The sequence below is a fragment of the Erythrolamprus reginae genome, chromosome 3 (assembly GCF_031021105.1).
Source record: "Erythrolamprus reginae isolate rEryReg1 chromosome 3, rEryReg1.hap1, whole genome shotgun sequence".
In the NCBI taxonomy this organism is placed as follows: domain Eukaryota; kingdom Metazoa; phylum Chordata; class Lepidosauria; order Squamata; family Dipsadidae; genus Erythrolamprus; species Erythrolamprus reginae.
In genome coordinates this window covers 6595136-6619857 of record NC_091952.1, presented here as the reverse complement: position 1 = coordinate 6619857, position 24722 = coordinate 6595136, and the positions used below count along the sequence as shown (strand labels likewise).

Here is a 24722-nt window from a genome sequence, read left to right as displayed (position 1 = left end):
GAATTCTTTATTGGCCATAAAAGATACATTTGTCAAGAATCATGAGGTACAACACTTCATGATTGTCATAAAGAATAAGCAATCAGGAAACAATCAATATTAATATAAGTATGTATAAATATTAATATGTAAGGGTCATAGAAACAGGCTTCTTTAGTTGCTGTTCCCCACATCTGGAATAGGATTCCCCCAGATATCTAATTTATCTAGCAAGACTGCTGGATAAACCCCTCCACATTTACTTTTGTTTTTTGGGGGGGATGGGTGAGATATTTGATTCATTTTAAATCTGGTGTTTTATAATGTATAGTCTCGATTTTAACTGATAGTTATGTATTTATTTTAATTCTAACTATGGACTGGTTCACTCAGTGGATTGCAATGGGCTATAAAGTCGGCAAATAGATAAATAAATGTCTCTCGTACAGTAATTAAAGATGTTGCCGTAGCTCATTGAATGACCTATCTTGCTGTGTCTTTGCTTCAGTAACCAGCCAGAAAGGCACTCTCACCATTACATATCCCAAGGAGAAAATTGCAGCAATAAAACAGCTTGAACTGATAAAAAGAAGCCGATTTTAATCTCCTAGTGGTCCAAAGTGATATACTGTACTGATTTGTCTCCCACCACCACCACCACCTTTCCACACCCTACGCAAAAGGCAGAAACCAACAGCAAACATTAGCAGTGCGTTTATTAATTGCAATATTGCAAACCAATGCTCCCCTAAATAACCAGGCGCAAGACATAAAGTTCATACAAGCATTCCAACAGTACCGGCATTCAGCCTAAAGGCTTTGCTTCCCACCCCTACCAGCAAAAGAGCTCCTTAATTCCAGCCACAGGGATAATAATGAACTGACCAGTCCGGGCTCATCAAAGTCTGTAATTCTGAGACACCAGATAAAATGTAGGAATGACGCAGGTCTCTTGATTCTTCATCCAAAACTGCATCAGCCACCCAAACCCGGGAAAAGGCACCACAAGCTTTTATTCCTTCACATAAAGGTCAAAATTGCTGTTTGAGGGACCCGATCCCCCAAACTTCAAATGGAAACGCATGGATTTATAAATCTATTAAATTAAATTAATAAATAAATTAAATGAGGACCTGGATTCTGGGGGCAATACGCTGGCTCTGTTTAAAAAGTGCTATTGCTAACATGTTGTAAGCGGTCCTGAGTCTAAGGAGAAGGGTGGCATTTAAAAAAAATCGAATAAAGAAAGAAAGAATTGGGGGGATGCTGGGTTTTCGCTCCACGCCCCTCCCAATTTTTTAAAAAAATGCAAGCCCAGCATAGATGCAAATTGGGGTGGGCATTTTTTTCATACACACACCGAAGCTCGTATCTCGTTTCCCCCGCCGGCAGGGAGATTTTTTTAATTTTTATTTTTAATTGTTTTTTTAAAAAAAGCTCCTTCCCAGAGGCCCGGAGGATGCGCCCGTCCGCAAAGGGCTGGCCCAGCTGCTTCCCACGAATTGAACCTGGCAGGCTCCTCCTTGCAAAATCCAACTACCTCCTGAGCAGACACCCCCCTCTCAGACCCAACAACTGAGAGAGAGTGGGGAAAAGGGGGGGATAAGAGATTGGGGGGGTTCCCCGGCTCAGTAGCATCCCCCCCCCCAAAATTTGGGGCCTTTCCTTGGCCCGCCCGCCTCCTTTCCAGCATCCGCGGGCTCCTCCTCGTGCATCCCTTGCTAGCCAAGCCTATCAAATGGGGAGGGGGGCGTTAGGTGGGCACGAAGGAGAGACCCCCCCCCAAAAAAACCACACACACACGTCCAACGTTTTTTTATCCCGGTTCCTCAGGGCGGCGGTTCCCCCCCCCATTTTTTTCACTTCCGCCCCTCCAAAAAAATCCCCACAGCCCCCCCCCACTGCCCTTCCCCCCACCGTGCCCCCCCCCCTTCGCCCGGCCCTCCTCACCTGCCGCCTTCGACTTCGCGCCGCCGCCTCAGGGCGGCCTCCGTTGAGGGGCGGGCCGGGTTTCCCCTCAGACGAGGAGGCGGCGGACGGACGGGAGGAAAGAAGGGAGGAAGGAAGCAGAGCCGGCGGACGGGCGGCGTGAGGGGAAGGGGGAGGGGAAGGCAGCCGGCCGGCCGGTGCCAACCACCCAAAAACGCCCGGAGCTCTCAGCGCCTCACGACCAACCCCGGCCCGGATGCAAGTGACGTGCGCGCGCACGAGGCGGGCGGGCGCGTGAGGAGGCGCCAAGCGCGCGGAGGAGCGGCCGCGCGCCTCCGCAGTCTGTCTCTCTGAGGGGAGGGTTGGCGCAGGCGGTGGGGGTCGCGTGCGCGCTCGTGAGGGGGAATAAGAGCGGGCACTTTGCCCCCTCGCACCTCCCGCCCAGAGCGCGAAGTGGGGAAAGAAACGATTTTAAAATTGTATATATTATTGTATAGTATATTATATAATAATAAAATGTTACACAGGGGGAAACCCGAGCTCACAACAACCTACATACATATACAGTACTCGTAAAATCTACATATACATATATATTATTATATTATTATATACTGTATATATATATATACACATACATACACACAGTATATAATAATATATATTAGGACGATAGGAAAGGCGGTCTGCGGGATGAGAACCATGAGGGGAAGCGCCGGCGGCGAGGCCGGGAAAGGAGAGGCAGCCGGCTTCCTCTGGGCGCGCGAGGAGCGTGAGGCGCGCGGAGGGAGGGTGAGGAGAGGCGAAGGTTCCTCTTTTGCGCCTGCGCGCAAGGCTTTGCTGCGGGGGTGTGAGGAAGGGAGGGGGATTCCCGGTGCTTCCCCCGGCTGAGGCGCAGTGCTTCTGCGGTAGCCCACTCCCCTTACCTCGTGTTCTGGCTGGGGATGATGGGTGTTGGAGTACTCAGAGAGATGCAAAAGGATTTGTAATCGCATTGCGCCTTTTTGCCCTGTAGGTGGGAATTAGTAAAATTTACTTTCCCTGACCAGGAATCGAACCCGGGCCGCGGCGGTGAGAGCGCCGAATCCTAACCACTAGACCACCAGGGAAGGTGGTGGCAAGCTGTTCTGTCAAGCTTTATCAAGGTAATATTCTAGGGTTTTTCCGCAACTTTTCTATTGATCTGGAAGAAGTGGAGAGAGAGCAGTGTGCAATTGAGCAAAGAATTGCCTGAAAAGTAAGGCTGGGGGCTTCATTTTTCCCCAGCCATTCCAAGAAATTTATGAATACAGCTGGGTCTTGAGCAAATGAGTACGGTGACTAATGTATTATTATAACGTAATCATCATCGCAAAATACCAAGACCTAAAAACCAAAATTCATTTATAAATGAATGCACAATTACAAATGTACACATGTATATATAGATTTTAATATGTGTCTGTATGACTTATTTTCTCAATAAATAATTTTTTATTATTATTATTATTATTATATAATATTATAACACAAGAACAAGGGGACACAATCTGAAGTTACTTGGGGGAAAGATCAGAAGCAACATGAGAAAATATTATTTTACTGAAAGAGTAGTAGATCCTTGGAACAAATTTCCAGCAGATGTGGTTGGTAAATCCACAGTAACTGAATTTAAACATGCCTGGGATAAACATATATCCATCCTAAGATAAAATACAGAAAATAGTATAAGGGCAGACTAGATGACTTGGACTCTGATTTAGTTTGGACGCTACCTGGAACCTTGACAATTACAGGGGGTGGACAAAAAAATGGAAACACTTGACTTTTTGCCATCATGTTTGAACATGTTCAAATCAATCAAAACTTGACATATTTTAGTGTTTCTTTAATTCTGTTATTTGATGGTTTTTTAACCTACCTTTTTTTTTTTTACAGAAATTTAAGGAAATTGGTTATAACCTTCTAGAAATGACAGACCTCTCAGACTTTCAAAGAGGCCAAATTTTTGGTGCTCGAATGGCAGGCGCTAGTGTCACAGAAAGTGCCCGAAGGTTTGGCATTTCAAGAGGTCATGTCTCAAAAGTCATGACTGCTTTTGAAAGAGAAGGGAAAATGTCCTCAGCCAAGCACAGGTCTGGTCGAAAGTCAAAGTTGTCTGAGAGAGACCGTCGGACTCTAAAGCGAATGGTTAGAGCGGATCGCAAGACCCCAGCTCCTAAAATCACTGCAGAGCTCAACAGACACGTACAGAACCCAGTTTCCACAAAAACTGTTCGAATGGAGCATCACAAATCTGGATTCCATGGAAGAGCTGCAAGGTGTTTCCATTTTTATGTCCACCCCCCGTATATTACACCAGTCATAAATGCATGCCAGTTGCAAGTGTCCACATTTTGAAGACTTGACTTGGGGACACTGGATGATTGGTGCGAGAACTGTCACTTCTCTCATTGCCATGCTAAGTTTGAATGACTACTAAAGGAACAGATGTAAAGACAGGATTAACTGATGGTGAACCTTTTCGGCACCGAGTGCCCAAATTGTAATACACATGCATGCGAATGCCGGACCACTGGACACCCGAAGACTAGCTGGCCAGCGTGTGCCTGGCTGTTTTGGCTGGAGGGTTTGGGGGGTTTTTTTTGCCATTTTTAGGCAGTTTTCCGATTCTCCAGCGCCAGTGAAGACCAACTGGCCGGTGGGTGCATGCCTATTTTTGGAGTATTTTGGCTGGGTTTTTTGGTTGTTTTCAGGCTGTTTTTTCAGAGCAGTTTTGGCTTTAAAAAACTGGCCTGAAAACCAGCCTGGTTTTGGGGCCATTTTCAGGCCCACAAAGACCAGAGTCCAGTGTGCCAGAAACCGGAGCAATTGGTGACGGTGTGGTGCCCAAAGAGAGGGCTCTGCGTTCCACCTCCAGCATGTGTGCCATAGGTTTGCCATCTCAGGTGTAGTACTGCCTATTCCTTCTCTGTCCCTGATCTGAGAGAGATGAAAATGGTGGATAAACCAAGTTTATTCAGGAATTCTCACCTGAGACCAGTCAATGCAAAGAAAAACCTTGAATATTTAAAGTATATGTGCCAATCCTTTTGGTTGGGTGTTGGGGTGGTGAGATCATCCAGGGGCATGGGGTGAGGTATCATCAAAACGCCAATGATACCCAGCTGTACATCTCCACCCCATGTCCAGTCAGTGAAGCAGTGGAAGTGATGTGCCGGTGCCTGGAGGCTGTTGAGGCCTGGATGGGTGTCAACAGACTCAAACTCAATCCAGACAAGACGGAGTAGCTGTGGGTCTTGCCTCACAAGGACAATTCCATCTGTCCGTCCATCACCCTGGTGGGGGAACTACTGACCCCCTCAAAGAGGGTTTGCAACTTGGGCGTCCTCCTTGATCCACAGCTGACATTGGAACATCATCTTTCGGCTGTGGCGAGGAGGGCGTTTGCCCAGGTTCGCCTGGTGCACCAGTTGCGGCCCTATTTGGACAGGGAGTCACTGCTCACAGTCACTCATGCCCTCATCACGTCGAGGTTCGACTACTGCAACGCTCTCTACATGGGGCTGCCTTTGAAAAGTGTTCGGAAACTTCAGATCGTGCAGAACGCAGCCGCGAGAGCCATCGTGGGGCTTCCAAGATTCGCCCACGTTTCTTCAACACTCCGTGGCTTGCATTGGCTGCCGATCAGTTTCCGGTCACAATTCAAAGTGTTGGTCATGACCTTTAAAGCCCTTCATGGCATTGGGCTAGGATATCTGCGAGACTGCCTTCTGCCACACGAATCCCAGTGACCGATAAGGTCCCACAGAGTTGGCCTTCTCCGGGTCCCGTCGACTAAACAATGTCGTTTGGCAGGCCCCAGGGAAAGAGCCTTCTCTGTGGTGGCCCCGGCCCTCTGGAACCAACTCCCCCCGGAGATTAGAATTGCCCCCACCCTCCCTGTCTTTCGTAAACTACTCAAGACTTACTTATACCGCCAGGCATGGGGGAGTTGAGATATTCCTCCCCCCTAGGCCATTACAAGTTATGCATGGTATGTTTGTGTGTATGTTTGGTTTTATAATAAGGGTTTTTAGTTGTTTTATTATTGGATTGTCAATTGTTTTATCATTGTTGTTAGCCGCCCCGAGTCTACGGAGAGGGGCGGCATACAAATCCAATAAATTATTAATATTATTATTTTTATTTTTGGTCTTTCTATATAGATTTGCTCTTCCTGTAGGTAACCCTCAACTTGCGACCACAATTGAGCCCAAAATGTCTGTTGTGCTAAATGAGACATTTGTTAAGTGAGTTTTGTTCCCCGTCTTACGACCTTTCTCGCCACCGATGTTTAGGCTTCCCTGTTGACTTTGCTTGTCAGAATTTCGCAAAAGGGGTTCCCATGACGCAGGGACAATGCGACCGTCATAAATGTGAATACAGTGACTTTTTTTTCCTCCTAGAATAGGGTAGGATGACTCTATTGGATTGAAAGTGTTATGGATTGAAAGCCTTATAACCAGAGTAGGGTATGATGAATGTATGGAGTATTTAGTTTTGTTTTTATTCTCTTTTTCTTATCTTCTTTCTTATCTTTTCTTATTTTTTCCCCTTCTATCTTCTAATATTCTTTAATCTCTATTTTTATTTTGTATTTTTATTCATGAAAGGGAATTATTTTTAATTGGGTTCTTTTTAAATTTGGCTTATTAATTTGGCAATATTTGGGATATACTATTTGGTGGGTTCTCCTTTCTTGCCTCCTTTATATATATTTTAACTATTTTTTTAGCAATGATTTTAATTTAAATACTGTGTTGGAGGTAATCAGAAATCTTTCCTCCTTTTATTTTCCCTTAATGTCCTTTTTCTTTTTTATTCTAAAGGGCATTTATTATGGAAAAGGGTTTAAAGCATATATGAAAATTGATATGGAGGAGGTTTTGACAAAATTGAAACATTGTGATCTAATTAATTTGATGTGATTAAGAATAGTAACAGCCTAAAATGTATATTGGCTAGCAGTTTTTTTAAAATTTCTTATCATATAAGGAATTGGAATAATTATTTTTTGGTTCAGATGTCAAATGGTAAGGAGGTGGCATTGGTTAATTTATGTATACCAAAATTGCAAAAATGATATACAGTGTTCCCTCAATTTTCGCGGGTTCAAACTTCGCGAAAAGTCTATACCACGGTTTTTCAAAAATATTAATTAAAAAATACTTCATGGGTTTTTTCCCTATACCACGGTTTTTCCCGCCCGATTATGTCATGTCATTGCCAAACTTTTGTTTGCCTTTAATACATATTTTTTTAATAAACTTTAGTAAATAAACAGGGTGAGTAATAATTTAAATGGTTGCTAAGGGAATGGGAAATTGCAATTTAGGGGTTTAAAGTGCTAAAGGAAGGCTTGTGATAGTGTTCATAGCCAAAAATAGTGTATTTACTTCTGCATCGCTACTTCGCGGAAATTCGACTTTCGCGGGCGGTCTTGGAACGCATCCCCCGCGAAAATTGAGGGAACACTGTATTGTAATGTAATTTAAAATTAATGGTATCTTTTTTTCTGTACACGTGATTGGAGAAGAAATTTTTTTTAAAAATCCCCACCCCCCAAAAAATGTGAGTCGGTTGCCAACGCTCTGAATTTGGGTCACATGACCGTGGGAATGCCAAAGATGATCCCGCCCTGATGTGAAAACTGCAGGAACTTTCATATTGATGTGCCAATATGATCTCTTTAAAAAAAACTGTTGAGGAATCTCTGCCTCGGAGTTCTGATTTCTATGGGTTAATATTACTTGGAACGCTAACACACCACAGGCTGGGGATCGCGGCCTACAACCAGGATTTTGCGGATCCGAAGATATAACAGAACACACACACAAGCGCTCTGCTTTTGCAAAAGGAATATTTTATTGACAAATTTCCCCCCAAACCCATTACAGGAGAAATAACTTAGCTTCGTCCTGCAGCGCCCGGTCGTATCGACACTGATTCTCCCTTTTGTTTTTCCAAAAAACACAGGTAGGCTACCTCCCTCTTAAGAAACTACCGTAAAAAAAACCCCACCGCAACCTCTGTGGACCTCCTGCCTCTCTTGAGCCAGGTTCTGACCCAGGAAGCTATTCAACCAACAGCAACAAAAGGGACGCGGGAAGAATTTCATCGTCCGCGTTTTTTGAGAGTCCAAACTTGCTTCTCGGGTGGTTGGAGAGAGAGGATGAGTCGCCAAACGGTTCTTTCCGCGTGCTAAGTGTCACCGTTGGTATCTATGGGGGGGGGGGGGCGCTGCTTCCCACCCCGTTGAGCCTCTAAGGCAGTGTTGCCCAACTTTGGCAACTTGAAGGTATCTGGACTTCAACTCCCAGAATTCCCCAGCCAGCATTTGCTGGCTGGGGAATTCTGGGAGTTGAAGTCCAAATATCTTCAAGTTGCCAAGGTTGGGAAACACTGCTCTAAGGCACCGAAAAGTCTGGGTCGCTTAGGGGCGCCTCTGCCTTCGAGGGGCAAAGTTGGGAGAACGGCGCATTCTCGCCCTTCCCTCCAGGTATTAGTGTTTCCGCGCGTAATCGCCAAGAGCAGCCAAGGCACAGTGCCACCCGCCACAAGCGGCAGAAGCCACGAAGAAGAATCCCACCATCGGAACCTCGAAAACAATCGGACGGAAAGTCAATCCAAGAAGGAGCAACACAACGAAGAAAGAAAACCGGGCAGAAGGGAATAAATTTTGGGGGTGCCCTGATCGTCCCGGCGGGTCCCTGGCAGCTTCCGGGACTTTCTAAGGAGAGACCCAAACCCAGAGGACAGAAAGGCAAATTCCATACAGGGGAGAGAGAGAGACACACAGAGAGAGAGAGAGAGAAAAAGAGAGAAAGAGAGAGAGAGACCAGGCGTGTAAGTGAGTATGTACACGACGCGCTGAAATGAACATTAAAGAGCCACATGCCGGTTTCTATGGTAAGATGCCTCAACCTGTTTCCTTCCCTTTCCATCACTCACAACCTTCTTTCACACTTCCCGGGATATAAAAAGATTATAAATGATTAAAGCAGGTGGTGATGTAAGGCTTGTATTTCGGCTCCGGGCATCTGAGAAACCAGAGGGTGGGGGGGAAGGGGGAGGCCTAATGGCGATGCGGAAAAGCTGATGCGCCGTGGAAGTCCCCTGTTGTCCCCACCCCACCACCCCTGAAAATTCCCCACCAAAAAATAAACTTTCTGAGATTAAAGCTTAAGAGAAGCCCAGGCGGCAGGCTTAGCTGAGGCTAAGAGGGGATTCCTTATTGGGAATCCCAGAAGAAAGGGTGGGAATATCTTTAAACCCTAAGTAAACTTGGGTTTATCGGTCTAAACAAGAGACGGTGAAATTTCCAAAGCAGTCACGGGCACTATAAATTAGCCCAAAAAAGGAAACGAGCTCGGATAACTGAAAGCTAGCTAGTTATATATACCAAGAAGATGGAGTAAGGGTATATTAAGAGGGCTGGGCTGTTTTCACGTACAGCTAAACGCCTCCTGGAAACGACCCTTATTTTCCCCGGGTCGCATAAAAAAATTGAAATTTCTGCTTGCAACTGGAAGAACGAGGAGGGGGGCCCATGTCTACAAGCCTCTGAAGCCGCCTCAAAGGGGAGGGTCTTTTTGGGGCTCAAACAGCCAAATCCTCCCCACTGACAACCCTTCCGGAAAGGAAGCGCAGCGTGGGGGGTCACCCTCGACAAACCTTTAGTGTAAAAGTAGGTAAGTGTACAAAAAGCCGTCTGTTCACTTTATTGGACCTGAAGATTTCCAGCAGCGAAGAGCGATGTAATGGACCTCTCTCTTCCGAGCGGGACCGCAATTCTCATTTTTGTTGTTGTGTGTGTGTGTGTTTCCTTTTTTTTCTTCTTTTTTTCTCTTTTTTTTCTCCGCCTTGCGTGTTGGGAAGAGCAAAGGGTGGGGCTCTGGCAGCCATGCACCGCCACGCTGTAAGGGCTTAGAAAGGTGCGTTGTCCTGGGACGGCTTGTCGCCAGCAGCCGTTGGAGAATGGAGCTGGTTGACGCCGTCGTTATCTTTGCCACCCACAACTTTGGACTGAAAGAAAAAAAGGAAAAGGTGTTAAGCGGACCGGAGTCTCCCTTGGGTTTTTCTGCTCCATCCCTCCACCCATTGAAGTCCATTTTTTTTTCAAACTCTGTATCTCCTATATCTTGTTATGAACAATTCAGTATCTATATGGGGCTACCTTTGAAAAGTGTTCGGAAACTTCAGATCGTGCAGAATGCAGCTGCGAGAGCAATCGTGGGCTTTCCCAAATATGCCCATGTTACACCAACACTCCGCAGTCTGCACTGGTTGCCGATCAGTTTCCGGTCACAATTCAAAGTGTTGGTTATGACCTATAAAGCCCTTCATGGCACCGGACCAGATTATCTCTGGGACTGCCTTCTGCTGCACGAATCCCAGCGACCAGTTAGGTCCCACAGAGTGGGCCTTCTCTGGGTCCCGTCAATTAAACAATGCCGCTTGGTGGGACCCAGGGGAAGAGCCTTCTCTGTGGTGGCCCCGGCCCTCTGGAACCAACTCCCCCCAGAGATTAGAATTGCCCCCACGCTCCTTGCCTTTCATAAGATGCTTAAAACCCACCTCTGCCGCCAGGCATGGGGGAATTGAGATACTCTTTCCCCCTAGGCCTTTACAATTTTATGCATGGTATGTCTATGTATGTTTGGTTTTTATAATAATGGGTTTTTAACTGGTTTTAGTATTGGATTATTATTATATGCTGTTTTATTATTGCTGTTAGCCGCCCCGAGTCTCCGGAGAGGGGCGGCATACAAATCCAATAAATAAATAAATAATAAATCTGATACTCCTTCCTCCTAATTTTCCTGCCCCAAGAGCCACCTCTGAGGTCGGTTGGGCTGAAAGGGAGGGAGTGATTATTATTTATTAGATTTGTATGCCTCCCTTCTCCGAAGACTCGGGGCGGCTCACAGAGTACCAAAAAACAACACAACAAATCTAATTAATTAAAATTACTACTAAAATCCCATATACATTAAAATCTATTGGCCAACTCATTCACAACCACACATTACATCTCATAAACAGGGGAAGGGGGCTTGATCTAATTGCCCCATGCCTGGCGACATAAATGAGTCTTGAGACTTGGCCCAAACTCACCAAGCTGGTTATGCTTAAGACAGGACTAAAATTCCTAGTGCCTGGCCCGTAGTCACCCAATTGGATTTAATGCCTAAGGCTGGATTAAAATTACAGGTCTTCTAGCAATTGGTCCAAAGTCACCCAGCCGGTTATCATGCCAAAGGCATGAATAGAACTCAGAGTCGCCTATGATTGGCCCAAAGTCATCCAGTTGGCTTTCATGGCTAAGGCGGGACTAGAACTCAGTGTCTCCTGATGATTGGCCCAAAGTCACCCAGCTGGTTTTCATGGCTAAGGTGGAACTAGAAATCAGTGTCTCCTGTGATTGGCCCAAAGTCACCCAGCTGGTTTTCATGGCTGAGGCGGGACTAGAACTCAGTGTCTCCTGTGATTGGCCCAAAGTCATGCAGCTAGTTTTCATGGCTAAGGTGGGACTAGAACTCATTTTCTCTTGTGATTGGCTCAAAGTCATCCATCTGGCTTTCATAGCTAAGGTGGAACTAGAACTCAATGTCTCCTGTGATTGGCCCAAAGTCATCCACCACCCACCTGACTTTCATGGCTAAGGCAGGACTAGAACTCACTGTCTCTTATGATTGGCTCAAAGTTATCCAACTGTCTTTCATGGCTAAGGCGGGACTAGAATTCAATATCTTCTGCGATTGGCCCAAAATCACCCAACTGGCTTTCACGGCTAAAGCGAGATTACAATTCACGGTCTCCCATTTTCTAGCCTGGTGCCTTAACTACTAACCAGCTCTCCATTGGCTAATAGAGGAGGAGGAGGTTCTCCCATGTTTGGAAGGAAAATTACCTTCATGGTTCCAACTCTGTCTTCGAAAGACTTGAAAGTTGCAGAATTCCTTGCAAAAGGAAAAAGACCAGTTATGTCAAAAAAAATAAAAATAAACAATAAACAGAGAGGACTACAATTTTGCATCCTTTGTTTGGGCAGGCCATCATGGGGCGGGCTGGGGTATCTTGACAGCACTCCAGAACCCACTTCCCACAATTTACCACCTCCACAATTTGCTGAACTCTACATAATCATGATCTGGAAAACCCAAGGGAAGCTACACAAAAGAATCCTTGAAAGCCACAATTCTTGGCTGAGTGAGAAACACAGATACTTTTTTTCAGAAAGATGACTTAAAGCTTCCATGGAAGCTCATTCATATAGAATGGCATGGAATAAAAAATGGAATGGAGTAAGAGTAGAATAGAATAGAATAGAATATGGAATGGAATAAAATATGGAGTAAGAGTTAGAGTAAGAGTAGAGTAGAATATGGAATTGAATAAAATATGGAATGGAATAAAATATGGAGGGTGTGGAATGGAGTGGAGTAGAGTAGAATAATGGAATGGAATGGAATAAAATATAGAATGGAATGGAATAAAATGTGGAATAAGAGTTAGAGTAGAATAGAATAGAATATGGAGTGGAATAGAATGGTATAAATATGGAATGGAATGGAATGGAATGAAATATGGAGGGTGTGGAATGGAGTAGAGTAGAGTAGAGTAGAATAATGGAATGGAATGGAATAAAATATGGAGTGGATTTGGGTAGAGTAAGAGTAGAATAGAGTAGAGTAGAATATGGAATTGAAAGAAATAAAATTAAAATAAATGAAATAAAATAATAAAATAAAATATGGAATGGAACAGAACAGAACCAAACAGAACAGAATAAGGAATGGAAAGGAATAGCTTTATTGGCCAAGTGCGATTGGACACAGAAGGAATTTGCCTTTGGTGCACAAACTCTCTGTACATACAAACGACAAGTGATAAGTCACGATAATCATAAAATACCATCATCACAAATCATAAGATACAAGGGTGACAGGCAAAGCCCCCATGGTTGCAATAACACGAACAACCACTAAATGCTCAAGTCCCATCACCATCTCAGACTCCACAGGCTTCATTCCTGTTGACAAACTTTCTTTACCACCATTTATTTCTTTATTTATTTTATTTAGAGAATTTATATGGCCTCGCCCCCTCACTTTTCAGTGACTCGCTTGAGGTGTCTTACAAAAAATAACATTTAAATTATTGCCACTTCGCCAGACCGAACATGGAATCAACAAGCAAGAGGCGCCAAAATGGTTTTTTTCAAGTTTGGCAAGTGTAGGATGTATGGACTTCAACTCCCAGAATTCCCCAGCCAGCAATGCTGGTTGGGGAATTCTGGGAGTTGAAGTCCACATATCTTAAACTTGCCCAGGTTCAGAACTGCAAGTATAAATACATTAATATTTCTTCAGCAGCTCCCAGTGAGGACCTTCTGAAAGATCAAGTGGCAGGCTACACAAATTACACTGGGGAACAATTTGTAACACAATTTCTGTTGAGTTTGATTTTTGAGCTTTTTTTATAATTAATTAGACATGCTGGTTTCAAAACTGTAGTTAGTTTTCTTCTACCACATCAAGTTTTTTCTCTTCACCTTATACATATAATAAAATTAATTAGGCAACATGAGCATCAAATTGCATTTTTTACATAGCCTTCTTGCTCACTTCCTGGAAAATCTTGGTGCAGTCAGTAATGAGCAGAGTGAACGATTCCACCAAGATTTGAAGGCCATAGAGGCACAGGATCAAGGTAGATGGGATGTATATAGGATGGGCTGACTATTGTTGAAGCATCAACAGCCTTCCATCCTTCCGAGGTGGGTCAAATGAGGACCCGGATTGTGGGGCAATAGCCTAGCTCTGTTAAAAAAGTGCTATTGCTAACATGTTGTAAACCGCCATGAGTCTAAGGAGAAGGGCAGCATTAAAAACTCCTTCGTTCTAGGTTGGATTTCTTTTTAATAATCTTCCACAGTTAATTCTTCTTATTATTATTATTAATTAGATTTGTATGCCGCCCCTCTCCGTAGCCCTCTAGTGCTTTTGGAGAATAGGTCGACTCCGCTCCTCTCTGGGACAACCCCTCAAATATGACAGAATAACAGAATTGGAAGGGACCTTCAAGGTCTTCTAGTCCAACCCCGTGCTGATGGAGGAAACCCTACACTTTCAGACAAATGGTTATCCAACATCTTCTTAAAAACTTCCAATGTTGGGGCATTCACAACTTCTGGAGGCAAGCTGTTCCACAGATTAATTGTTCTAACTGTCAGGAAATTTCTCCTTAGTTCTAAGTTACTTCTCTCCTTGTTTAGTTTCCACCCATTGCTTCTTGTTCTACCCTCAGGTGCTTTGGAGAATAGCTTGACTCCCTCTTCTTTGGGGCAAGCCCTGAGATATTGGAAGATTGCTATCATGTCTCCCCTGGTCCTTCTTTTCATTAAACTAGACATACCCAGTTCCTGCAACTGTTTAAGTGTTTAAATGTTTAAGCCGAGCTCTGTTAAAAAAGTGCTATTGCTAACATGTTGTAAGCCGCCCTGTGTCTAAGGAGAAGAGCGGCATAAAAAAATCGAATAAATAAATAAATCAAGTGAGAATGTCCACAGATTAAACACTCCAGAAAAAGCTATAAGCGAAAACTTTTACCTTAATATGTGTAATTACTGTTCGATAAAAACCAACTATTTGTACGAACACAATTTAACTTGCAGTAACTATTCCAGCCTTTGTATGAATACAAACATAGATTGATGGCAGAAAAAGACCTCGTGGTCCATCTAGTCTGCCCTTATACTATTTCCTGTATTTTATCTTACGATGGATATATGTTTATCCCAGGCATGTTTAAATTCAGTTACTGTGGATTTACCAACCACGTCTGCTGGAAGTTTGTTCCAAGCATCTACTACTCTTTCAGTAAAATATTTTCTCATGTTACTTCTAATTTCCCCCCCAACTAACCTCAGATTGTGCCCCCTTGTTCTTGTGTTCACTTTCCTATTAAAAACACTTCCTTCCTGAACCTTATTTAACCCTTTAACATATTTAAATGTTTCGATCATGTCCCCCCTTTTCCTTCTGTCCTCCAGACTATACAGATGGAGTTCATGAAGTCTTTCCTGATACGTTTTATGCTTAAGACCTTCCACCATTTTTGTAACCCGTTCAATTTTGTCAATATCTTTTTGTAGGTGAGGTCTCCAGAACTGAACATAGTATTCCAAATGGGGTCTCACCAGCGCTCTATACAGCGGGATCACAATCTCCCTCTTCCTGCTTGTTATACCTCTGGCTATGCATGAGGTTGTATGACTTTTGAGGATATCCTGTAGTTTAAAAAGTTGATGTGATAGACAAAAACTGTAGTTATTTTGGATCCAGAGGCCAAATGTTAGTTGAAAACAAGTCACAGATTTAAGACAACGAAACTGCTGTTCCCCAATGCTATTGTTAATGCTCAGGGTGCTCTGAGCCAGGGGGTAGGCAAAGTTGGCTCTTCTATGACTTGTGGACTCCAACTCCCAGAATTCCTGAGCCAATCATGCTAGCTCAGGAATTCTGGGAGTTGAAGTCCACATGTCATAGAAGAGTCAACTTTGCCTACCCCTGGCGCAGAGCATTTAAAACGACCTCCAACTGACCGTGCCCGCCCAAAGACCCCTTGCCAACATCGTTTCGTGGAGAAAATGGGAGCTTTGGCTACATTACCTCATTGCCGGCATACTTATCGAATGACGAATGGAGTAACTGCTACTCGGAAGCATTAAGAGGAAAGGAAGGAAATGTTAAAAGCGTTAAACCACGGATAGCGCCGCACCCTGTTCCATTGCCGTCCTCGCAGAGTGCAAATCGCGATACGTTCTCGGACCGTCTCAGCAGAGGATCAGAAGCACAGACCGGCCGTCCTCAACTTACAACCTCTCATTTAATGACTGTTTGAAGTTACAACAGCGCTGAAAAAATGTTGGCACAGCGTTCCAGGGGTCACGCGATCCCCTTCTGTGACTTTCTGATAAGTGAATTCAACCAGGGAAGCCGGATTAGTTTAACAACTGGGTTACTAAATGCAACCATTGCAGAGATTCACTTAGCAACTGCAGCAAGGAAAGGTAAATGAAACCTCTACAGCAGTGTTTCCCAACCTTGGCAACTTGAAGCTATTTGGACTTCAACTCCCAGAATTCCCCAGCCAGCATTCGCTGGCTGGGGAATTCTGGCAGTTGAAGTCCATATAGCTTCAAGTTGCCAAGGTTGGGAAACACTGCTCTACAGCAATGGTTCTCAACCTTTCTAATGAATCTAATGACCGCCTTCTGCCGCACGAATCCCAGCGACCAGTTAGGTCCCACAGAGTTGGCCTGCTCCAGGTCCCGTCGACTAAACAATGCTGTTTGGCGGGACCCAGGGGAAGAGCCTTCTCTGTGGCGGCCCCGACTCTCTGGAGCCAACTCCCCCGAGATCAGAATTGCCCCCACCCTCCTCGCCTTATGTAAGCTCCTTAAAACCCACCACTGTCGTCAGGCATGGGGGAACTGAGATAACTTCCCCAGGCTTATATTGTTTATGTACGGTATGTTGTGTGCATGTTTTTTAAATTATGGGTTTTTAGTTTTAATTATTAGATTTGTATTGTATGTTGTTTTTCTATTACTGATATGAGCCGCCCTGAGTCTACAGAGAGGGGGCGGCATACAAATTAAAATAAATAAATACATAAATACATAAATAAATAAATAATAAAAACAAACAAACAAACATACATAAAAAGAGCCATGCTGAATCAGGCCAAAGCCCATCGAGTCCAGCATTCTGTGTCACACAGTGGCCCACCAATTGTCCAGGGGGATCTTCAGCAGAAAGAGAAGGCAAAACCCTCCCTTTCTCCTGACCCCCAACAAATGGGACCCAAGGGAACCCTGCCTGCCTCAACCAACATAGAGGCGGCACATGGACATCCGTTTCAATAACCACCGATACACTTGGCATCCATGAACCTGTCTAATCCTGGCTTGAAGCTCTTCAGGCTGACAGCTGTCACAACCTCTTCTGGGAGGGAATTCCATAAACCAAGGACCCTCTGGGTGAAGAAATATGTCCCTTTATTTGTCCTCACTTTCTTACCTATGAGCTTTAGGGAGTGACCCCTCATCCTAGTATTGTGGGTTAGAGAAAATTTTTCTCTATCCACCTTTTCTACCCCAGGCATGATTTTATACACTTTGATCAAGTCCCCCTTTAAACGCCGCCTTTCAAGGCTGAAGAGTCCAAGGCATTGCAACCTGGTTTCATAAGGGAGGGGCTACATTTGCTTGATCCTTCTTGTTGCCCCTTTTTGCTGTGACCCCTTAATAGAGTTCCTCGTGTTATGGTGACCCCCAACCATAAGTCTAGCGCCAATTCTCCCAACAGAGCTTTAAGCTGATTGGCAGGAAGGTCAGAGGGACACCCCAAATGTAAATGCCTGCTTGTTCCAAGGCACTAGAATAAAAGCTTTAGTTCCTAACACTATGAGAAATTTGTCTTTTACTGTGGTCTTAGCTGACCGCTGTGAAATGGTTGTTCGACCCCCAAAGGGATCCCGTCCCCCAGGCTGAGAACCACTGCTCTAGGGTGCTTAGCAAGAGAACTTTCCGGCCTTGCTGTGGTTGTAAGTGGAGGACCACCTGCATTCCCGAAGAACGACCTAGCTGAAACCAGAGTCCCCATTACAGACGAACCCTCTGCCTTACCTAAGCGAATGTGAGAACGGATGGGCCCTGCCCCAGGATCCGAGGGAAGCAGAAATTGAGAAGAAGGAAAGAGAGAAGGTTAGGGGCGACATTGCAAGGCCGCATCGTCCGCATTCGACACTCGGGCCTCAAACAATCCTCCAAGAGATGAATCTTAAAAGAAGAAGGGACGGTATGCAGGGGGTCCAGGGGAGGTAAAGCATTTTGAAATTCTGGGAGTTGAAGTCCAGATATCTTCAAGTTGCCAGGGTTGGGGAACACTGGTCTAGCCGTACCTGTCTACCTTTTGTCTATAGAGATTTTCAATCATTGAAGCCAGGCTGTTTTTGCTTCTCCAGTGAAAAGTTTTTCAAGCCCCGTTGTGTTTTCAAAATCCCCTTTGGGCTCATTTTAATTTGCGCATCATAGGAAGATTATAGAAGGGATGCCTTCTCCCCCCCGAGACTAAAGTTATGCTGGATTGGACAATGAAGGAACGCCTTGGCCTTTTGCTCCAGGTGTCACCAACACACAACTCCTGATAAGAACGCCAGATGGCAACTTCTGGCAGGACAAACCGGCTCGAAACTCAACTGCAGGAAATACGACTTCAGCAACAGAGTGATCAATACCTAGAATGCACAACCTGACTTTGTGGTTTCTTCCCCAAACCCCAAAAGCTTTAACCTTAGACTCTCTACAGCAGCGGTCCCCAAACTATGGCCGGCGGGACGCATGCGGCCTGCTGAGGTCATCTATCTGGCCCGCGGCAGCGCACAAGATTTTACATATACACAATAAGCTCCGGAATCTCCCGTCCACTCACCGCGAAAGCAAGAGAGAAAGAGAGAGAGAAAGAAAGAAAGAAAGAGGGAGAGAGAGAGGGAGAGAGAAAGAGAGAGAGAGAGAAAGAAAGAAAGAAAGAGGGAGAGAGAGAGGGAGAGAGAAAGGAAGAGGGAGAGATAGAAAGAGAGTGAGTGAGAGAGAAAGAAAGCAAGAGAAAGAGAGAGGGACAGAGAAAGAGGGAGAGATAGAAAGAGTGAGTGAGAGAGAGAAAGCAAGCAAGAGAGAGAGAGAGATAGTGAGAGAGAGAGAGAGAGAGATAGTGAGAGAAAGGGATAAAGAAAAGGAGAGGAAGAAAGAGTGAGAGAGAGAGAAAGAAAGAGAAAACTCGGCAAGGAGTTGGGGATTTGCTCCACTTCGCCTCCTCCTCCTCCCCAGGGCGGCGTTAAGAAAACCGCAGATTTTTTTAATAGTCCGGCCCTCCAACAGTCTGAGGGACAGCGAACTGGCCCCCTGTGTAAAATGTTTGGGGACCCCTGCTCTACAGTCACCCCATTCCTAAGAGGTCTGTAAGGGGCGTGCATAAGCGCACCATTGTTCCTACTGTCCCTGTCCCACTGTCCTATTGTCCAAATTTACCTGCTTCCTTTAATGTTTATATGATATCTATTACCTTGTACATGTTTTGTCAAATAAATAAATAAATTTAAATAAATAAATTAAAACAAAACAAAATAAAGATAACGGCTGGGTGACAAGGAAGCAGCAACTAAGAAAACCAGTTTTTCAAGAGTGACATTAGCAAACAAACCTGGGAGTCTTCCAACAAAGGCCACCATCATTCCAGGTGATTTTAAGTGCAAATAAAATATTTTAAAAATAAATAAATAAACTCTCCGTCTTGTTCATCGCTGGAGGAATGAGAAGAGCAATTGGCAGTGGGGTTATTTGTTTGTTTGTTCATCTCCCACTTTTATTTTTTTTTACAAACAGCTCAAAGCAGTAAACATATTTAGTGCTCCTTCTTCCTCCCTACAAGAACTGACACCCTATGAGATGACAGTGATTGGCTCAACGTCATCCAGCTGGCTTTCATGCCAATGGTGGGACGGGAGCTCCCTCTCTCTTACTGATTGGCCCAAAGTCACCCAGTCGACTTGTGCCTAAGGCGGGACTAGAACTCACAGTTTCCTGGTGATTGGCTCAGTCACCCAGTTGACTTAGAAACATAAAAACATAGAAGAGTGACGGCAGAAAAAGACCTCATCGTCCATCTAGTCTGCCCTTATACTATTGCCTGTATTTTATCTTACAATGGATCCATGTTTATCCCAGGCATGTTTAAATTCAGTTATTGTGGATTTACCAACCACGTCTGCTGGAAGTTTGTTCCAAGCATCTACTACTCTTTCAGTAAAATAATATTTTCTCACATTGCTTTTGATCTTTCACCCAACTAACTTCAGATTGTGTCCCCTTGTTCTTGTGTTTGCTTTCCTATTAAAAACACTTCCCTCCTGAACCTTATTTAACCCTTTAACATATTTCAATGTTTCGATCATGTCCCCCCTTTTCCTTCTGTCCTCCAGACTATACAGATTGAGTTCATTAAGTCTTTCCTGATACGTTTTATGCTTCAGACCTTCCACCATTCTTGTAGCCCGTCTTTGGACCCGTTCAATTTTGTCAATATCTTTTTGTAGGTGAGGTCTCCAGAACTGAACACAGTCTTCCAAATGGGGTCTCACCAGCGCTCTATATAAGGGGATCTTGTGCCTAAGGCGTGACTAAAACTCAAAGACTCCTGGTGACTGGCCCAAACTCACCCGGCTGACTTTTCATATGAAAGGTGGGATTAGAACTTCTTGTTGACTGGCCCAAAGTCACTGATTTGGCTTTCATACTGAAGTGGAACTACAACACACCGTCGCCTGGTTTCTAGCCTACAGCCTTAACCACAACCTGGTTCTTTCCTGAATCCAAAGGAAGCTCATTCTACAACTAACTCCCGTTGGATCGAACCCAATTCAATTTAGCTTCAGACTTGACCCAGTTGGTTTCTCCCATCATCCCCAGCAGGAGAGCCACTGGCCCAGCTAAGAGGGAAATAACACCACACCAACAGCAACAACAACCACAACAGAGTTGGAAGGGACCTTGGAGGTCTCCAACCCCCTGCTTAGGCAGGAAACCCTACACTACTTCAGACAGTTATCCAAAATCTGCTTAAAAACTTCCCGTATTGGAGCATTCATAACTTCTGGAGGAAAGCTGTTCCACTGATCAACCGTTTCTCCTTAGTTCTAAGTTGCTTCTCTCCTTGTTTAGATTCCACCCATTGCTTCTTGTTCTTACTCTCAGGCACTTTGGAGAATAGCTTGACTTTTGTGGCAACTCCTGAGATATTGGAAGGCTGCTATCGTGTCTCCCCTGGTCCTTCTTTTCATTAAACTCAACATACCCAGTTCCTGCAACCGTTCTTCATACGTTTTAGCCTCCAGTCCCCTAATCATCTCGTTTGCTTTCCTCTCCAATTTTTCTACTCTCAACATCCTTTTTGCATCGTAGCGACCAAAACTGGATGCCGTATTCCAAGTGTGGCCTTACCAAGGCTTTATAAAGTGGTATTAACACTTCACGTGATCTTGATTCTCTCCCTCTGTTATTGCAGAATAGAACTGTGTTGGCTTTTTTGGCAGCTGCTGCAAACAGTTGCCTCATATTTAAATGGTTGTCCACTAGGACTCCAAGATCCCTACCACAGTTACTATTGTTGAGCAATGTACCGCCTGGAATTGGACTGGACTGGAAAAACCTGATTTAGAAAACAGACTGAGCCTCCTAGCGTTTTCTACCAGGTGACTTACACACCAAATCTGTTCCAATTTGCAGGGGCTTTCCTGGCCTCCTCCATTTGGATTGACCTACAGAGCTCTTTACCTGTTTTAAGCAGCCAAACCTCAGGGTCACACCGCAGCCACACCAGGAAAGTAAAAAAGACCACACAGAGTTTGGAGGGTGGGTGGGGAAAAGGGCCATAAAACCTCAAAAAGACCACACAGTAAAGACAAGTTGAGCAGGGATGACTTCTGCCCGTCAAACACACACACACACACACACAAAATAGCAAGTCAACACAACACTTAGCCTCTGATCACATAAGATGAATTCGAAAACGGGACCGGTTTAATCATCTGGGAGTCTTTCTGCACTTCAAAAAAAAACCCTGAAGATGGTTTGGTGAAATATCTGGAGCTGTTGACTAAACGTTTAAATAATCAAACTGAAACAGAATTTTATAAAATATGGAATAAAGTATATGACTGGTGGAATTTTAAAAATGGTATTAATAGTTAATTATAAGATAGAATGAATTAATATATAGTATAACTAACTTAGAAGTATATATTCTTTCATTTTTCTTTTTCTTCTGTATTACTAATAACCTCCCTTTTTTGTTTAAGTATAGAATATCTTAAAATATAAATAAATCTGAATAATAAGTTTAATATTATAAAAATAGAGTTGAATTCAATAAGAATGTAATTTACATGTGTGCTATTTCTGCTTTGATCTGATTTTTATATTTCTGTAATAGTTAGACTTCTATGATAAGTGGAGCAATGGTAGCTCCTTAAATGTTTAATGTTGTATGTCTTTGTCTTTTTTGAAAATCAATAAAAATAATTTTTTTTAAAAAAAAAGAAATATCTGGAGCTGTCATAGGAGCCAAAAATCCCCCACCCCACAAAAAAACCCTATCATTTGAAGAGAAGCAATGGCAACCAGAAATGGCAATCTTTCTCAACCATGGTAATGTTAAAATATTTGTGTGTGTGTGTGTGTGTGTGTTTGAAGGGCAGAAGTCTTCATCTCCCAGAATCCCCTCGCTAGAGTGCGTCTGGGGCATTCTGGGAGTTGAAGGCCACATGTGGACAGCTGGGAAATTTGGGGGACTGAACTCGGGACATCGTAAAGCTACTAAGTTTTGAGAGGAAGAAAAGGTATAAAACAATCGTTTTTCTACGTTCTCCCAGTTCAGTGATGGTGAACCTATGGCATAAAGTGCCACAGGTTGCATGTGGAGCCATCTATACCAGCAGGCGAGCCGTTGGCCTAGCTCCAGGGTAGGCAAAGTTGGCTCTTCTATGACATGTGGACTTCAACTCCCAGAGTTCCTGAGCTACCCTGTTTCCCCGAAAATAAGACGTACCCCGAAAGTAAGGCATGTCAGAGGTTTTGCAGAATTTGCTAATATAAGCCCCCCCCCCCCCCCCCCCCCGAAAATAAGGTGTAGTCAAGTTTACATACGGTACGGTGGAAAAACATACGGTACCATTCAAAGCTGTTCATAGCGGTACCGTAATAATGTGGCGTCCCCTGCTGGCCCCTTCCATCGCTTTGTACCGTCCAGTACAGCAGACACAGTCTGCTGCTGTCTCACCGCCATTACAGTCTCCACTGCAGTGCGTAGACTGTAGTTCCTCTGGTGGCCGGAAGCTGCAATAGCGGGAGTATACTGTTGTACCATATAAGTGCCGTCGTTTGTGTGTGTGGGTGCCATACTGACAGGTACTGTACCATAATCAGTGTACCGTACGGTACACTTTCTTTGGGGGTGTCAGCTTTTCTGCCTGTGAATTTGTCTTATTTGAGAAATATAAGGCACCCCCCCCCAAAAAAAATAAGACTTAGCACAACTTTTGAAGCAAAAATTAATATAAGACAGTGTCTTATTTTCGGGGAAACACGGTAGCATGATTGGCTCAGGAATTCTGGGAGTTGAAGTCCACAAGTTGCCTAAAACTGGTAGCTCAAATCCAGCGCACATCTGTGTGCTGGCCAGCTGTTTTTCGGCTTACACAGAGGCTCTGGAAGGGCATTTTCGGCTTCTGGAGGGTCTCTGGGGGATGGGGGAGGACGTTTTTGCCCGCCCCAGGCTCCAGGAAAGCCTCTGGAGGCCGGGTAGGGTGAAAAATGGGCCTACCGGGCCCACAGGAAGTTGGGAAACAAGCCATTTCTGGCCTCCAGAGGGTCTCTGAGGAAGCAGGGGAGGACATTTTCGCCCTCCCCAGGCATTGAATTATGGGTGTGGGCACGTATGATAGCATGCACGCACGACGTTTCAGCACCTGAGGAAAAAAAGATTTTTCATCACTGTCCTGGTTTCTAATCCTGACCAGGTAAGTATTACCAATTTAGAGCAGCGGTCTACAACCTTGGCAACTTTTAAGACTTGTGGACTTCAACTCCCAGAGTTCCTCAGCCAAGCTTTGCAAAGAACTCTGGGAGTTGAAGTCCACAAATCTTAAAGTTGCCAAGGCTGGAGACCCCTGATTTAGAGCAGCGTTTCCCAACCGGTGTGCCGCGGCACAGTGGTGTGCTGCGAGACACCGTCAGGTGTGCCGGCGAGAGGCGGCGGAGGAGAGTGGGCGGATCGGGCGGGCAATGGGGCAGGGCGGAGAAGCCAGGGGCGCGTTTGGCCGGAGGCACCTACTGCCGCACCTCCCTGCCCCTGCCTCCCCACGGTGCCTCCGGCCAAACGCGCCCCTGGCTTCTCCGCCCTGCCCCATTGCCCGCCCGATCCGCCCACTCTCCTCCGCCGCCGCCTCCTGCCTTGGGGCGAGCAATCCGGGAGTCCGGGACTGTGTGGCTTTGCACCATGAAGAGAAAACGGCCGACTTTTCCCTGCTGCTTCTCTTCATGGCGCAAAGCCACACAGTCCCGGACTCCCGGATCGCTCGCTTCTCCGGTCAGCAAAGCCATCTGCCCAGGAAAGCGCCTCGCTGGCCGGAGAAGCGAGCGATCCGGGAGTCCGGGACTGTGTGGCTTTCGGCCGGGCTAACGGGAGGCGGTGCGAGCCCGGGCGCTGGGGACGTCTAGTAGGGCGAGGAGGCTGATGGCTGCTGCGCACTCCACTCTCTCTCCGGCTCTCTCTCGCTCTTTCTTTTTCTCTCTGTTGCTGGCATGGTGAATGAGAGAGAAAGAGAGAGAGAGAAAAAGGAGGGGAGAGAGAATGAGAGAAAGAAAGCAAGAGAAAGAGAGGGAAAGAAAGCAAGAGAGAGAGAGAAAGGGGGGAAGGAGGGAGAGGGAAAGACATAGAGGGAGGGAAGGAGGGAGAGAGAAAGAGAGCAAAAAAGACAGGAATAAAGTAAGAAAGAAAGAGGGATGGAGAGAAAGAAGGGAAGGAAGAGAGAGAAAGAGGGAGGGAGAAATAGAGTGAAATGGAGGAAGAGATATTTTTTTTATCCAAACTTTTCTTTAGCCCCCCCGCCCCCCCTTCAGTGTTCCCCAGAATTTTGAAAACATGAATAATGTGCCGCGGCTCAAAAAA

At 45.0% G+C, this 24722-nt stretch overlaps 2 protein-coding genes and 1 non-coding gene across 6 annotated transcripts in view; all 3 read right to left on the bottom strand.

Annotated features, from left to right (window-relative positions):
- The window catches only part of DNAJC5 (DnaJ heat shock protein family (Hsp40) member C5), a 90779-nt gene extending 88616 nt beyond the window's left edge, over positions 1-2163 (bottom strand). The window contains exon 1 of one of the 2 annotated variants that reach the window (XM_070744439.1): positions 1930-2163. The gene's annotated coding sequence lies outside the window, so the exon portion shown is untranslated. The remainder of the gene's footprint in view (positions 1-1929) is intronic. The other variant, XM_070744441.1, reaches the window with a different exon arrangement.
- A 782-nt stretch (positions 2164-2945) lies between these two features.
- On the bottom strand, positions 2946-3017 carry TRNAE-CUC (transfer RNA glutamic acid (anticodon CUC)). The gene has a single exon. It is a non-coding gene; the product is annotated as a tRNA-Glu (tRNA).
- A 4755-nt stretch (positions 3018-7772) lies between these two features.
- Positions 7773-24722, bottom strand: part of TPD52L2 (TPD52 like 2) — a 49722-nt gene continuing 32772 nt past the window's right edge. For all 3 annotated transcript variants that reach the window (XM_070744438.1, XM_070744436.1, XM_070744437.1), the window contains 2 exons: positions 11843-11891; positions 7773-9954 (listed from right to left, as the gene is read on the bottom strand). In XM_070744438.1, the coding sequence (XP_070600539.1) occupies positions 9856-9954; positions 11843-11891 (148 nt within the window). In that variant the 3' untranslated portion in view covers positions 7773-9855. The remainder of the gene's footprint in view (positions 9955-11842; positions 11892-24722) is intronic.